This window comes from Acomys minous, assembly GCF_964271855.1.
Source record: "Acomys minous genome assembly, chromosome: 5".
Classification (NCBI taxonomy): Eukaryota; Metazoa; Chordata; class Mammalia; order Rodentia; family Muridae; genus Acomys; species Acomys minous.
Window position 1 is genome coordinate 97477126 of NC_140494.1, and position 14702 is coordinate 97491827.

Sequence of the window (14702 nt, forward strand, 5' to 3'; positions counted from 1 at the left end):
TATCATTTTAGCCAGAGAATTAGGACGTCCTCAGACCTCCACCAGTGCTATATTTCTATCTTGCCTCACTTGAAGACTTCAGGGAAGATGTGGACAGAGCCTGCGAGCTTCTGAAGTGTTCTCACTGGAGAAAATTTGTCCATAGAACCTTGCAACAGCATTTCTGCCTGAACATCCATTCTCTGCTTGGTATGGTGTCTGTTTATATTCCAAAGACAAAGCTAGTGTGGACCTCTTGATTGCCAAGGGCTTTATAGTCCTTAGGTCATGTTCTCCACATAACCCATTTCCATGAAGTCAAGATGTTTAATGTCTAGATGTAGAGATAAGTAGTTTTTTCTCATTGTGTAGTATCTAGTCAGACTATCAGCTATCATCAGCCATCCTATCTTTGAAAACCATTGAGTCACACAGCCATGAATCTCCACAGTTGAGTGGAGAGTGGGGACTGACTTTCACATGGACTCTGGTGTCCCATATATGACCACATCCCCTGGATGGGGAGGCCTGGCAGCACTCAGAGGAAGGATATCAGGCTACCAAGAAGAGACTTGTACTTCATGAGCATATACAGGGGGAGGAGGTCCCCCTCAGTCAAAGTCATAGGAGAGGGGAGTAAGGGGAAATGGGAGGGAGGGAGGAATGGGAGGATACAAGGGATGGGATAACAATTGAGATGCAATATGAATAAATTAATAAAATATATTTTTAAAATCTGTGCAAAATAGATCAGAAGTAGTTGTCCAACTGAACAGAAGAGGAACAGGAGTAGAGACAGAATGGCACTTAGAATCTGGCTTTCTTTCAGGCTATCTGCTCAGTCCAAGGCCAGGAATTCCAGTGGCTGCACATCTTAGCTTGGGACTATATGTAAGCATACCTTACTGAAATTGAGCCATTAATCCCAGCACTCTATAGGCAGAGGCAGGTGGATCAATGTGAGTTCAAGTCCAGCCTGGTCTACAAAGTGAGTCCAGAACAGCCAAGGCTACACAGAGAAACCCTGTCTCAAACAAACAAACAAACAAACAAACAAAAAAAGAGTTTCAAAATGTTGACAGTAGAGCATCAAGCCAAATCTCCTTGGAGTATGAAGCTCATGTAACTTCTCACTGAGTTGCCCTGGTGTAGAGACTTAGTGACTCAAATAGAAACTGTCTTAAAACAAAAGCATAGTGGATAGAAAGATGGTTTAGAGGTTTGGAGGTTCAGAGCACTTGATGTGCTTGTGAATGACCTGAGTCCAGTTCCCATAAACACATATGTAAACCCACCAGAGAGCTTCAGGAGTTACAGATGAAAGTCCAAGTTTAGTTTAATCACTGTACCATCTCACTGACACGGCCATCATTGTAAGTTACTTTGAAACAAAGTTAAAAGTTTTTGAAACACCTGGAATTGTGCACAGTTTTTATTGTTATTTTGTTATGAGTTATAACAAATACAGATATAAGAAAGTGAAGGATGGAGAGTTTAGAAACAGCGTTTTATACAGCAGGGGACCAAAGGTAAATTAGACTAGTGCTTCTCTGGATTTGCAAGGTAAAATCGAGTGTTCCTGTATGGGAAAAGAAAATTGCCAGCCACATTTGAGTTATCTTGTAGATAAAGTCTACATTAGGATCCTGGTACCAAAGCTCCTTTCAGGCATTTGCAAACACTCAAACAAAGATGGTCTTGTTCTTGTCTTCCCATGGAGGAGTATACTTGGAATAAAGGTCGAGGCAGGACTCCACTCCATCCTCTACAATAACCTGAAGAGTTCTCTGTCCTCTTGGAGACCTCCATTAGGCAAAAAGGAGGATTTGTGGCTTCATCAGAGAAGAGAAAGTTTCAAAGGGGGGTATGGAACCAATTTCTAGATTTGTTAAGAATCATTTTTGTTTTACTATGGATCTTGGACACAGGTTTTAATAAAGCGATATTGGAGGAAAAAATAAGACATACATATGAAGAAGTGAGTACAGGTTTGACAGTAGAGCTGACAAAAATCGCCCACAAGAAATAAGTTTTATTAAGTAAAACAGACAAATCCAGATGGTGGTGGTGCACACCTTTAATCCAAGCACTTGGTGGGGCAGAGGCAGGCAGACTTCTATGAGTTTGAGGCAATCATGGTCTACAAAATGAGTTCCAGAACAACCAAGGCTGTTACATAGAGAAATTCTGTCTAAAAAACTCAAACCCAATGCAAAACTAAACCACCACTACCACCACCACCACCACCACCACCACAACAACAACAACAACAATCACCACCAACACCACAACAATAGTCACCACCACCATAATCACTACCACCACCACTACCACAATCACCATCAACACCATCACGACATCACCACTACCACCACCACAACAGCAACAACAACCATCATCACCAAAGGTCACTGGGACTAGAGCCATGATTGGCGTTCAAAATGGGAGCCCTTCATGTGCAATGCTATGCTAGATAAGAGGCTGTGTGACAGGGCTCTGGGTGGAGAGAGCATTATAGGCATCATAAAAATATTTGTAGTCTTAGGTTTAAGAGTAGGGAGATAGATATCATAAATAGATTGGGCAGAAAACTTGAAGATAGGAAGGAGGCATCAGAGACAGAGTAAGAGGCAGAAATCTCTCTTTTATCGTATTTCCTAGAGTGTGAACAGCCTGGACTTAGCTAACATCCATTGTCTGGTTTTGGCATCATCATCGTTAACTTGGCAAGACAGTGACAAAGAAGCTCATTTGTTTAGAAATTCATATTACATCTGCAGGAGACGAGAAGAGCAGCATGGAGGAGAAAGACAAAGGCTTGATTGATCCAAGATATAGGTCTGGTCTTAAAGTTGTAGAACATGGTCTAACAATACCAAGGGTGGGTGTGGGCTTCTCAAGAGTTCTTGCCCCTCCTGCCAGTCTCTAAGGTTTGCTAAGAACTCACCAAATCCTTTTAACATTACTCAAAGAGTGTAAATTAGAACAAGGTTAAAAAATATTTAAAGATTTTTGTTTGTTTGTTTGTTAATAAAGTTCTAATCTGGATTTGTTTCCACTTAGGGGTAAAAGGAGAACACGAGAACCTCTATGTCCTACATCACCTTGGCTCTCAGGAAGAACAGTTCACTTGCTGTTTCTGGCATCTGTTTGAGACATCTTTAGAGAAACAGATTGTCACTAAGCAGTTTTGACTTTATCATTGTTGCCTGACATTTCCTGATTCCACCAGTAGACCAGGAAAACTAGAGCTGGTTTCAGGGGTCCACTATCCTTCTCGTGCTTCCCTTCACGGTCCTGTGACTGCTCTTGACTCAGAAGGATGATGCCAGCCTGCATAGATGATAGTCAGGTGTGCAGTCTTGGCTTCAGTACCTTATTGAACAACTAAACACCCAGAGGCACATCCCCCATGTCCACGAAGCCAGGAGATTCAGTAGTTGGATGTGGCAGGTTGAGGGGAGTCTTTTATGCATGGAAAGTCCAGGCACAGTGTGTCACATCCATCCAGGGTCATCAGCCATCCCATATCAGAGTTCCTTTTAGTCTCATAGCCATATAGTCACATTCGAAAGTTAGTAAAGAGCTGTGGGAAAGAAGCCAGAACCCTACAGTCAGCTGGAGAGGTGAGAAAGGAGGTGGTCAGGTGCAGTTGCATACTTAGGATCTGGTCTCCCTGCAGGCTGTCTGCCAAGTCCAAGTCCTGGGCTCTCACTGACCATCCCTTCCAGCCTGGGTTTGTGGCTATGCCTGCCTTTCAGAAACTAGAGCCTAGGGCTCTGCCCTGCCCTCTGCTGCCCTCTGGTGTTAGGATCCCATTGCAATGGGAAAGCATTTCATCTTGATTCTCCTTGTGATGGGCTTCCTGGCAGTTGGAAAAGGCTAGAGGTGGTGGGTAGATACACTGATTATCATAGGCCCATGGGCTTTCAGAAAGTGAGGAGAAGGGTGGTGTCTGACAACCTCTAGTGGTGATTGCTAAATCTTCCTCATGTTCTCACACCGCCTTCCTCCCTTTGCTGTGCACAGTCTAAGCCTCTTCCCTTCCTCATCTTTCCTCATCCTGCTACTGTTTCCTGGGTTCTTTTTTTTTTTAACTTGTAATCAATTTTATTGTATGTGCAGGTAATAGAAAGTCTAGATGTAATAAACTGATGACCAATGTAAACGCCTTCAGAGGTCGGATACAGACTAGGATCATTGTGACTTTTCTAGACTGTTCTTTTTAGACTGTGGTTTTCATCTTCAGGGTCACATGATTAATTAAAAAAAACAATCATCAGACATTTTTCCAGGAAGTCACACAAGAATCTGTGTTTATGAGTCAATGGTCAGGGTCATGGAATGTAGAAAATACTAGTTGCATGAAAACTGCAAAAGAGTTCTGAAAGTGGCACTGTTGTCTAATAAAACCACAATCCTTCTGCTGTAAGAGTTTAAAATGGATACCAAGGAAGCAAATAGAGGTCTTTGTTATTCTTAAGAACAAAAAGACACAAACCAACCAAAGGATGTGCTAGAAAGCTTCGTGCTTTGATGACAATACATTTGACACAGGTACTCAAAAACACCCACATTACCCAGAGCATAACATACACAATTCAAAATATGCCATTGGTCAGGGTTAGTTTCCTAATGTGAAATTCAGACAGGAACCAAGCTATAGTAAAAATCAATATATACATATTGTTTATGATTGGGCCTAAGAGTGATTCAGAGGATAATAATCATAAAAATAAAAGGATCAAGAAAATTAAAGAGCTGGAGTCAGTTGTCATCAAAAAAGACTTTTAAGTGTAACTCCACATTCACACACTGGGGACTGTGGCTAAAATCATTTTCAGAGAGTTAGCAGCAGTCTAATATATAGTCCGAGGTTAAGAAGGGAAGCCGCTGCAATTCCTGGTCTTGGACCGAGCAGATAGCCTGAAGGAAACTCAGATTCTAAGTGCCTTGCTGTCTCTACTCCTGTTCCTCTTCTGTTCAGTTGGACAACTACTTCTGATCTATTTTGCAAAGATTTTTTTAAAAATAATTTTTAAATGGAGATTCTTTTTTTACTTTTTTTAATTGAAAAATAAAATCATTCATATTACATCTCATTTGTTGTCCCATCCCATTCCTCCCTCCCTCTCGCTTTCACCCAATTCCCCTTCCCTATGACTGTGACTGAGGGGAAACTCCTCCCCTTGAATATGATGCTAGCATATCAAGTCTCTTCTTGGTAGTCTGCTATCCTTTCTCTGAGTGCCTCCCCATCAAGGGAACATGGCCAAATATGGGGCACCAGAATTCATGTAAAGGTCAGTCCCCAGTTTCCACTTAACTGCAGAGAATGCTCTGTCTCTTGGCTAGATCTGGATAGGGGTTTGATGATGACTGCATGAATTGTCCTTGTTGGTGCCATAGATAGAGCAGAACCCCTGGGTCCGGATCTGCCCATCATAGTGTTCTTCTTGTAGGTTTCTAGGACCCTCTGGATCCATCTATTTCCCTATCTCCTATATTTCTCTCACCTAGAGTCCCAATAGGATGTCTTCACCTCTATCCCACATTCCTGGTAAGTGAAGACTTTCATGAGCCATACCTCTTGGGCTAGTGTCCAGTTATAAATGAGTATATGTCATTTGAGCCTCTCTGCTTCTGGATTAGTTCACCCATTATGATCATTTCTAGTTCAATCCATTTGTCCACAAATCTCAGGAATTCCTTGTTTTTAATAGCTGAGTAGTATTCCATAGTGTAAATGTTCCACACTTTCTTTATCCATTCTTCTATTGAGGGACTCTTAGGCTGTTTCCATGTCCTGGTTATTATGAATAAAGCTACTATGAACATAGTTGAGCATATGTCCCTGTTGTATGCTGGAGCATCTTCTGGGTATATTTCAAAGAGTGGAATAGCTGAGTCTTGAGGAAGCCCTATTCCCAGTTTTCTGAGATAGCACCAGACAGATGTCCAAAGTAGCTGCACTAGTCTGCACTCCCACCAGCAATGGAGGAGTGTTCCTCTTTCTCCACATCCTCGCCAGCATGTGGTGTCACTTGAATTTTTTATCTTAGCCATTCTGATGGGTGTAAGATGGAATCTCAGAGTTGTTTTGATTTGCATTTCTTTGAAGACTAAAGATGTTGACCATTTCTTTAAGTGTTTCTAAGCCATTTGATATTCCTCTGTTGAGAATTCTCTGTTTAATTCTGAGCCTCATTTCTCAATTGGATTATTTGGTTTGGAGGTGTTTAATTTTTTGTGTTCTTTATATAGTTTGGATATTAGACCTTTGTCAGATGCAGGGTTGGTGAAGATCTTTTCCCAGTCTGTAGCTTTGTTCTGTTGACAGTGTCTCCTGCCTTACAGGAGCTTCTCAGCCTCATGAGGTCCCATTTATTAATTGTTGACCTTAAAGCCTGGGCTGTTGATATTCTGTTCAGGAAGTTGTCTCCTGTGCCAATGTGTTCCAGGCTCTTCCCCACTTTTTCTTCTAACTGATTTAGTGTCTCTGGTTTTATATTGAGGTCTTTAATCCATTTGGACTTGAGTTTTGTGCATGGTGACAAGTATGGGTCTAATTGCATTTTTCCACATGTTGAAATCCAGTTAGACCAGCACCATTTGTTGAAGATGCTATCCTTTTCCATTGAGTAGATTTGGCTTATTTCTCAAAAATCAGGTGACTATATGTGTGTGGATTCATATCTGGGTCTTCAATTTGATTCCATTGATCCCCAGCCTATTGCTGTACCAGTACCATGCTGTTTAATTACTGTTGCTCTATAGTACAGCTTGAGATCAGAGATGGAGATTCCTCCTGGGGATCTTTTATTGTATAAGATTGTTCTAGATATTCTGGGTTTTTGTCTTTCTTTATAAAGTTGAGAAATGACATTTTAATGTATTAAAAAATTGTGTAGGTATTTTCATAGGGATTGCATTGAATCTGTAAATCGCTTTTGGTAAGATGGCCATTTTTACTATGTTAATTCTCCCAATCCACAAACAAGGGAGATCCCTCCATCTTCTCAAGTCATCTTCAACCTCTTTCTTCAGGGACTTAAAGTTTTTTCCAAAAAAGTCCTTCACTTCCTTGGTTAGAGTTATTCCTAGATATTTTAAGTTGCTTGCAGCTAACATGAAGGGTGTAGATTTCCTAATTTCTTCCTCTGTATGATTGTCAGTTGTATATAGGAAGGCTACTGATTTTTTTTAATTAATTTTGTATCCAACCAGTTTGCTGAACGTGTTTATCAGCTGAAAGAGTTCTCTGGTTGAATTTGGGGGGGGGTCACTTATGTACACTATCATATCATCTGCAAATAGGGATAATTTGACTTCTTCCTTTCCCATTTGGATCCCCTTGATCTCCTTGTGTTGTCTTATTGCTCTGGCTAGAACTTCAAGAACTATGTTGAAGAGATATGGAGAAAGTGGGCAGCCTTGTCTGGTGCCCGATTTTAGAGGAATTTCCTTGAGTATCTCTCCAGTTAATTTGATGTTGGCTATTGGCTTGCTGTATATAGCCTTTGTTATGTTTGGGTATGTGCCTTGTATCCCCAAAACCTTTAAACATGAATGGGTGTTGGATTTTGTCAAATACTTTTTCTGCATCTAAGGAGATGATCATGTAGTTTTTTTTCTTTTAGTTTGTTTATATGGTGCATTGCATTGATGGATTTCCATATATTAAACCATCCCTGCATGACTGGAATGAAGCCTACCTGGTCATGATGAATGATATCTTTGATATGTCCTTGTATTCATTTTGTGAGTATTTTATTGAGTATCTTTACATCTATGTTCATGAGAGAAATTGGTCTGAAATTCTCCCTTTTCTTGGGTCTTTGTAAGGTTTAGGTATCAAGATGACTGTGTCCTCATAGAAAGAATTTGGTAATGTTCCATCCATTTCTATCTTTTGGAGTAGCTTGAAGAGTATCAGTATTCACTGTGTGACTCAAAGCTTTTCCAAGATAGGATGGCTGATGATGGCTGATGGTCTAACTGGATACTACACACTGAGAGAAATTTACTTATCTCAACATCCAGATATTAAACACCTTGACTTCATGGAAATGGGTTATGTGGAGAACATGACCTAAGAACTATAAAACACTTGGCAGTCAAGATGTCCACACTAGCTTTGTCTTTGGAATATAAATAGATATCACACCAAGCAGAGAATGGATGTTCAGGCAGAAATGCTGCTGCAAGGTTCTATGGACAAATTTTCTCCAGTGAGAACACTTCAAAACTTTGCAGGCTCTATCCACATATCCCTGATGTCTTCAGTTGAGGCTGGGTGGTAGGATAGCGCTGCTGGAGGTCTGAGGGTGTCTTCATTCTCAGGCTAAAATGATACTCCTCTTTAACTTCCCTTATAACTTTATTACCAAAGAAATTTCTTTCAATATTTGGCCTTGTTTTTCTCTACACTCTTAGAGCAATGCTAAAAAGGGAGAAGGAGGTGTTTAACAATTTTACAAACTGACTTGTAAGCAAGCATACCCATACAAATACCCATTGTAAAGGTATTCAATAAATACTCTCTTTGAGAAGTCCATTCTCACACATGGATATTTTCAGAATGTGGTCTGCCATTTTAAGATACTATCCAAAGTCTGCATAGATTGCCCTGTGCAATTTTATATGCTTCTCTACTCTCTGTTGCCTAGAAATGTAAGAAGGAGCTACAAGGTGATATTTTGCCTCTTCACAAACAACTTTCATTCCTGCAAAGGGAGTTGGCTTTGAGCTCTGGCCAAGTTCCTCAACTCCTGGGACACATGGAAAAAGAAAAGGGATTTTTTTTACTCTTCTGGAGGAATCTCCATCCCTGATCTCAAATAGTACTTTAGAGCAACAACAATATACATGGCATGGTACAGGCATAGAAATAAGCTGGTTGCTCAATAAGACCCATAAATGAACCCACACATCTATGGACACTTGATTTTTGACAAAGAAGCCAAAACTATACAATGGGAAAAAAGAGAGTATCTTCAACAAATGGTGCTGGTCTAACTGGATGTCTACATATAGAAACAACGCCATTCACAATATCAACAAATCATATACAATATCTTGTTGTAACTCTAACCAAGTGGAAGACCTGTATAACAAAACTTCAAATATTTGAAGAAAGAAACTCAAGAAGAGATCAGAAATTGGAGAGATCTCCCATGCTCATGGATCAGTAGAAATAAATTAGCAAAAAATATGGCCTATTACCAAAATCAATCTACAGATCCAATGCAATTCTTATCAAAATTTCAGGCCAATTCTTTACAGATCTTTAAAGAGCAACTCTCAACTTCATATGGAAAAACAAAAAAACCCAGGACACAATACCCAGTACAGCAAAAGAACTTCTGGAGGTATTCCTATCCCTGAGTTCAAGCTGCACTACAGAGAAATAGTAATAAAAAAGTATTACTATGTATGATAGTGACAGAAAAACAAATAGGTTGGCCAATGGAATTGGACTGAAGAACCAGAAGCATATCCACACACCTGCAGACACTTGATCTTTGACAAAGAAGCCAAAACAATACAATGGAAATAAGAAAGCATCTCCAACAAATGATGTTGGTCCAAATGGATGTCTGCATGTAGAAAGATGTAAATAGATCTATACTTCTCACCCTGCACATAATGCAAGCCCAAGTGGATAAATGACATTAACACAGGGCTCCATACACTAAATCTGATGGAAGAGAAAGTTGGGAAGAGACTTGAACTCACTGGCACAGGAGACAACTTCCTGAACAGAACACCAACAGCTCAGGCCCTAAGATCAACAATGCACATTCAGAAGGACAACTAGACTAGACAGTGGAAGGGCTTGAAGAGAGGGAGCAGGACGGGGACCTACCATAGAGGTCCTCTGAAAGACCCCACCCAGCAGGGGATCAGAGCAGATGCTGAGACTCACAGCCAAACTTTCTGGCAGAGCACAGGATGATTTAGGGAAGTGTTAGGGGCTAGAAGGACCTTAAGGGGACAGCAGTTTCACAAGGAGAACAAGACAGCCACCAAATCTGGCCCAAGCAGACCTGCAAAGACTGAAGCACCAACAAAGGACCACGTACAGAGAAGACCTAGATCCCTTGCTTAGATATGGTCAATGGGCAGCACATTCTCCATGTGAGCCCCATAATATGGGGAGTAGGGGCTGCCTCTGACATTGACTCTATTGCCCACTCATTGATCCCTTCCCCCTAGTCCACAGAGGAAGAGGATGCAGGCAGTGCTAATGAGACTTGTTAGGCTGGGGTGAGATGGTAGGGAAGGAGTGTCCTCCTTTCTGTGGACTAGATGAAGGGCAGGTGAGGACAAGTGGGAGGGAGAGCAGAACCAAGAGAAGATGAGGGATGGGGCTTCAATCAGGAAATAAAGTGAATAAGTTAATAAAAAACAAACTTCATATATGCATATATATGTGTGTGTGTGTATTTCCATATATATATATGAGGCACATAGAGAGCACCAAAAAGGAAATTTCCTACATCATATAATAATCAAACACTAAAGGTTAGAGCAAAGAAAGAATATTAAGTACTGTAAGAGGTAAAAGATGAAGTAACATATGAAAGACAGACCTATTAGAATAACAGCTGATTTTCAATAGATATTCTAAAAGCAACAAATTATTATTATTTAATGTCACTTCTCAGAGAAAGGTGGATCCAACCACAGTGGTTTTTTAAAGATTTATTTGTTTATTATGTATAGTTTTCTGCCTGCATGTATGCCTGCCTGCCTGAAGAGGGCACCAGATCTCATTATAGATGGTTGTGAGCCACCATGTAGTTTCTAGAAATTGACCTCAGGACCTTTGGAAGAGCAGCCAGTGGTCTTAGTGCTCTTAACCTCTGAGCCATCTCCCCCCCACCCCCAGTTATTGCTATAATGGCAGAGACAATAGAACAAACACAGCAATGACTGACAGTAAAAGTGCTAGCATGGACAATGAGCAACTTGCACACAGTCCTGAGAACGCAATGTAACCAGTTCTTCCAAGATACTGGCAATTGCCTAAGAAGTTAATCACACGTTTATCATCAAACATGCATGTGAAATACAGGGTAAACTGAGTCATGGCATAGAGTCAGTGACTGTCCACTCAACAGACTTTTCTCTGAGGGTACAAAGCTTTATTCTCTAGGCCAGAACTGCTTGTAGCTGGTGACTGGGAGCCTGTACTGCCTGTGGCCAGTTAAAGAAAAGAATTGCACACATGCATGCACAGGCACACACACACACACACACACACACACACACACACATACACACACACACACACACACACACACACACACACACACATTCACACATTGGGTAAATGGAGCAAAGTTCTAACCATTTCACTTATATACACATAAACATGTTTAATGAGTGGAGAAAACCCCAGTGAGCAAGCTCCAACAACTTAATTTTTTCTCCCATAGCTTATATATGTCAGCAATATCATTTGATTGTTTGTTTGTTGTTTGTTTGAATGATTGTGTGTTTCTTTTTCAAGATAGGGTTTTCTTTGTAGCCTTGGCTGTCCTGGACTAACTTTGTAGACCAGGATGGCCTTAAATTCATGGAAATCTGCCTGCCTCCACTTCCCGAGTGCTGGGACTACAAGTTTATACCACTATGCCCAGCTACAGCAAACTCTTTTAAGCAGTACAAAAATCACAATGTGGTTACATTCTATTCTTCTCTAAATGAACAAGTATGATGAGTATACACAGAAAAACATGTTCCCTGATACCCTTACATAATAAAATGTTTTATATATTATGGGTGAAAACAAATTATTCCCAAGAACCCACATACCCTTACAGCTAAGCAACTTGTTATAGATTAACAAAGCATAAGCAATCAAGGTAATTTTCTCAGCCAGTTTCTCTTACTGTTGGGCTTCAGTTTGTGGTCACAAAAAAAAGAATCAATTATTTTATTATCTATCTTAAAAAGCAATCTTATAAGAATCACAAACCTAAACTTTTACATTAAAAAAATCAATAATTTTTCTTTAAATCCTCAAGGTGCACAAATAGTACTCATTGCTAGCCAGGGAAAGGAAAAATTTTGAATAGGGCTTTGTAAGAATTACTCCTCATTTTAAACTTGACAATACTTAGAATTACCTGAGAAATACACTTATGGGGTATGTGTGTGAGGGTGTTTCCAGACAGATTTAATTGAGGAGATATACTCAGTGTTGACAGCACCATGCCATGGGATGGGGTTCTTGGTTTGAACTAAAACTTAAAAATAAGGCAGCTGAGCACAGGCACCCATTTCTGTGTTTCCTATGACCACAGTGTGAGTAACCACTTCACACTCCTCTCACCATGTCTATCCCACCAGGAAGGACTGTACTCCCTTAAATTGTAAGCCAAAGTAAACCTTTCCTTCCTAAAGTTCCTTTTGTCTGGCGTGTGGTATCATGGCAAGGTAGAAAAGTACTCAATATATGTTTCTATTCAATGTGAATCACATTGAACAAGAAGAAGAGGATAATTCAAATTATAGTTCTTTAGGCGGGGGATTATCTCTTCAACAACAATGGAAAATACCCATGCATGCTGTAAGACATGTTAGCCTAAACAACATTGGCTTGTGGGAAATATCATAGATACACAGTGCCATCTATTGGTTTCAGAATGCAGCTCAAGGAGCGGAGCTGGTGCTTCCTTGCATCAAATATATAGTTTTTTTCCAAGCCTAACTGTATCCAGCTTTATTAAAGATAATTTTCATAGATGATCATGGTATTTCAGGCAGGACATAGGCAATCATTAACAGTATACAAGAACTTCCAAACCTCCTTCTTATATAGACTACCAAAATCAGAAACCTACTATAAAACCCAATGAAATCTTCATTCAGTGCTTTGTAAAGGGGAGTTGAGTAGCTTAGAGTGAGGCTTGACATTTCACATTAAGGATGATGTTTAACAATTTTTCACAAGCCAACCATGACTTTCAGGAAATGAAATGAAAAGGTCAGAATTATCAATCTGAAGATCCACAATCTTTTATAAAGGGAACCACCACTTTTCTGGGGACACTCACACTCAATGATGTCACTGCAAAGTCCAGATTGCCCAGTAGACTAGGAAAAAAAAAACAATTTTGGTGTCAGGTTCCTAGAGGTCTCTGGTTTTAAGAGAGTTAAGTTTATGTTGATGGTGCAGAGGGAAAAGGATACAAAAATGAATTTAGAGTTTTTCCATGCCACAAGGCATTGTGTTCCATGGTGGCCACCTATGTCAACATCAGGATGTCTCTCTTGGGAACCATGAGTCTAAAAATTATCACGGAAAGGTGTTTTCCATCATCAATCCAACTTGGGAGACATTTTATTAATGACATACTATCCATCCCCCAAAACAATAACATGTTCTGTGTGCTAACATCATAGTTTTTTTAAGTAAAATAAAATTCTGCATTTTTATAAAATTTGATTAAAAAATAGTATTTCAAACTGTACCATCACCAGAAGTACATTGTTATCAAACTGCACACACATCATTTGGCATCTCCAGCGCCTTCTGCTTTCTGTGCCTCTAGTCTGAATCTCCATTGTGGTTGTTGGAAAAATGTATATTTGCCAAATTATAGACATTATTTTTAAAAACCACAAATGTCACTATATGTAAATAATACTAAAATTAACTGATTTTATGTGTGTGTACCACCCTGCAATGGTCATTATGTGGGGGTCATAGAAAAAGTTGTAGGAGTATGTCCTCACCCTTATATAAAGTGCATCCCAAGAATGTACTCAGGTCATTAGGCTCAGCAGCCAGAAGCTTAATATACCAAGCCATCCCACCAATGACCTGATTATCTGATTTTAAAATCTGAAAGCCAACAACATGACTCAGTGTGTAAGGGCACTGACTGCCAAGCCTTACCTCTGAGTTCAAGTTTCAGAACCAGCATGGTGAAAAGAGAGCAGGACTCTCATAAGCTGACTCTGATATCTACACACATGTCATTCCATGTGAACAATGTATATACATGCATACATACGCACACACTAAATAAATGTGAAAAGTGTTAAACAGAAAATAATCTTAAAAGTTATACAGAAATAATCAAATAAAATGTGTAAGGCATACAATATATTACAGAGCAACAACATACTATAATATGCATGTGGAGAGACAGAACATCTATGATACATGATGTAGAAAGCAGGATGAAGGCTCCAGGCAGGGTCAGTAGACAATGCTTCTGGCATGCTCCAAAGTCATGACTCAATAAATAACACTGAAAACTTATTTTTAAAATGTAATATTTGTAAATATATGTCTCTTTATATTTCAATACATGCAAGCAAGGTCCATTCAAATTTCTAAAAGCCTTTAGCCTCTGGTGTCTGATCTTAGCCAGCTGATGGTACTGAGGATGTCTAATGGATTCCTCAAGCTAACAGCTGGGTGTGCCTGTGAGACCATTTCCAGAAATGATTGGCATAGATGTCTTTGACCTAACCATTGGTTTAAGCTACTAATGCATTGAAGTTTGAATGTGTTATCAAGAGACGGATACCCTGGATGGAGGCTAGGCCACTGTTGAGATATCAATAGCTGATGCTTAAGTACATGCAGGTGTCAGAGTGGAGTGGAGCTGGGAGTAGACTGCCCAGCATTATGAGGTTACAGGAGTCCAGGGAAGGAGTAAGGCTCACCGAAATTACAACAGTACAATTAAGTATCAGGA

At 39.9% G+C, this 14702-nt stretch overlaps 1 protein-coding gene across 1 annotated transcript in view; it reads left to right on the forward strand.

Moving 5' to 3' along the window:
* The window catches only part of LOC311598420 (prostate and testis expressed protein 14-like), a gene marked incomplete at both ends in the record, with an annotated part of 55440 nt that extends 52267 nt beyond the window's left edge, over nt 1–3173 (forward strand). The window contains one exon of the mRNA XM_084783469.1: nt 3043–3173. Coding sequence (XP_084639595.1) covers nt 3043–3173 — 131 coding nt within the window. The remainder of the gene's footprint in view (nt 1–3042) is intronic.
* Between the last annotated feature and the right edge of the window lie 11529 nt (nt 3174–14702).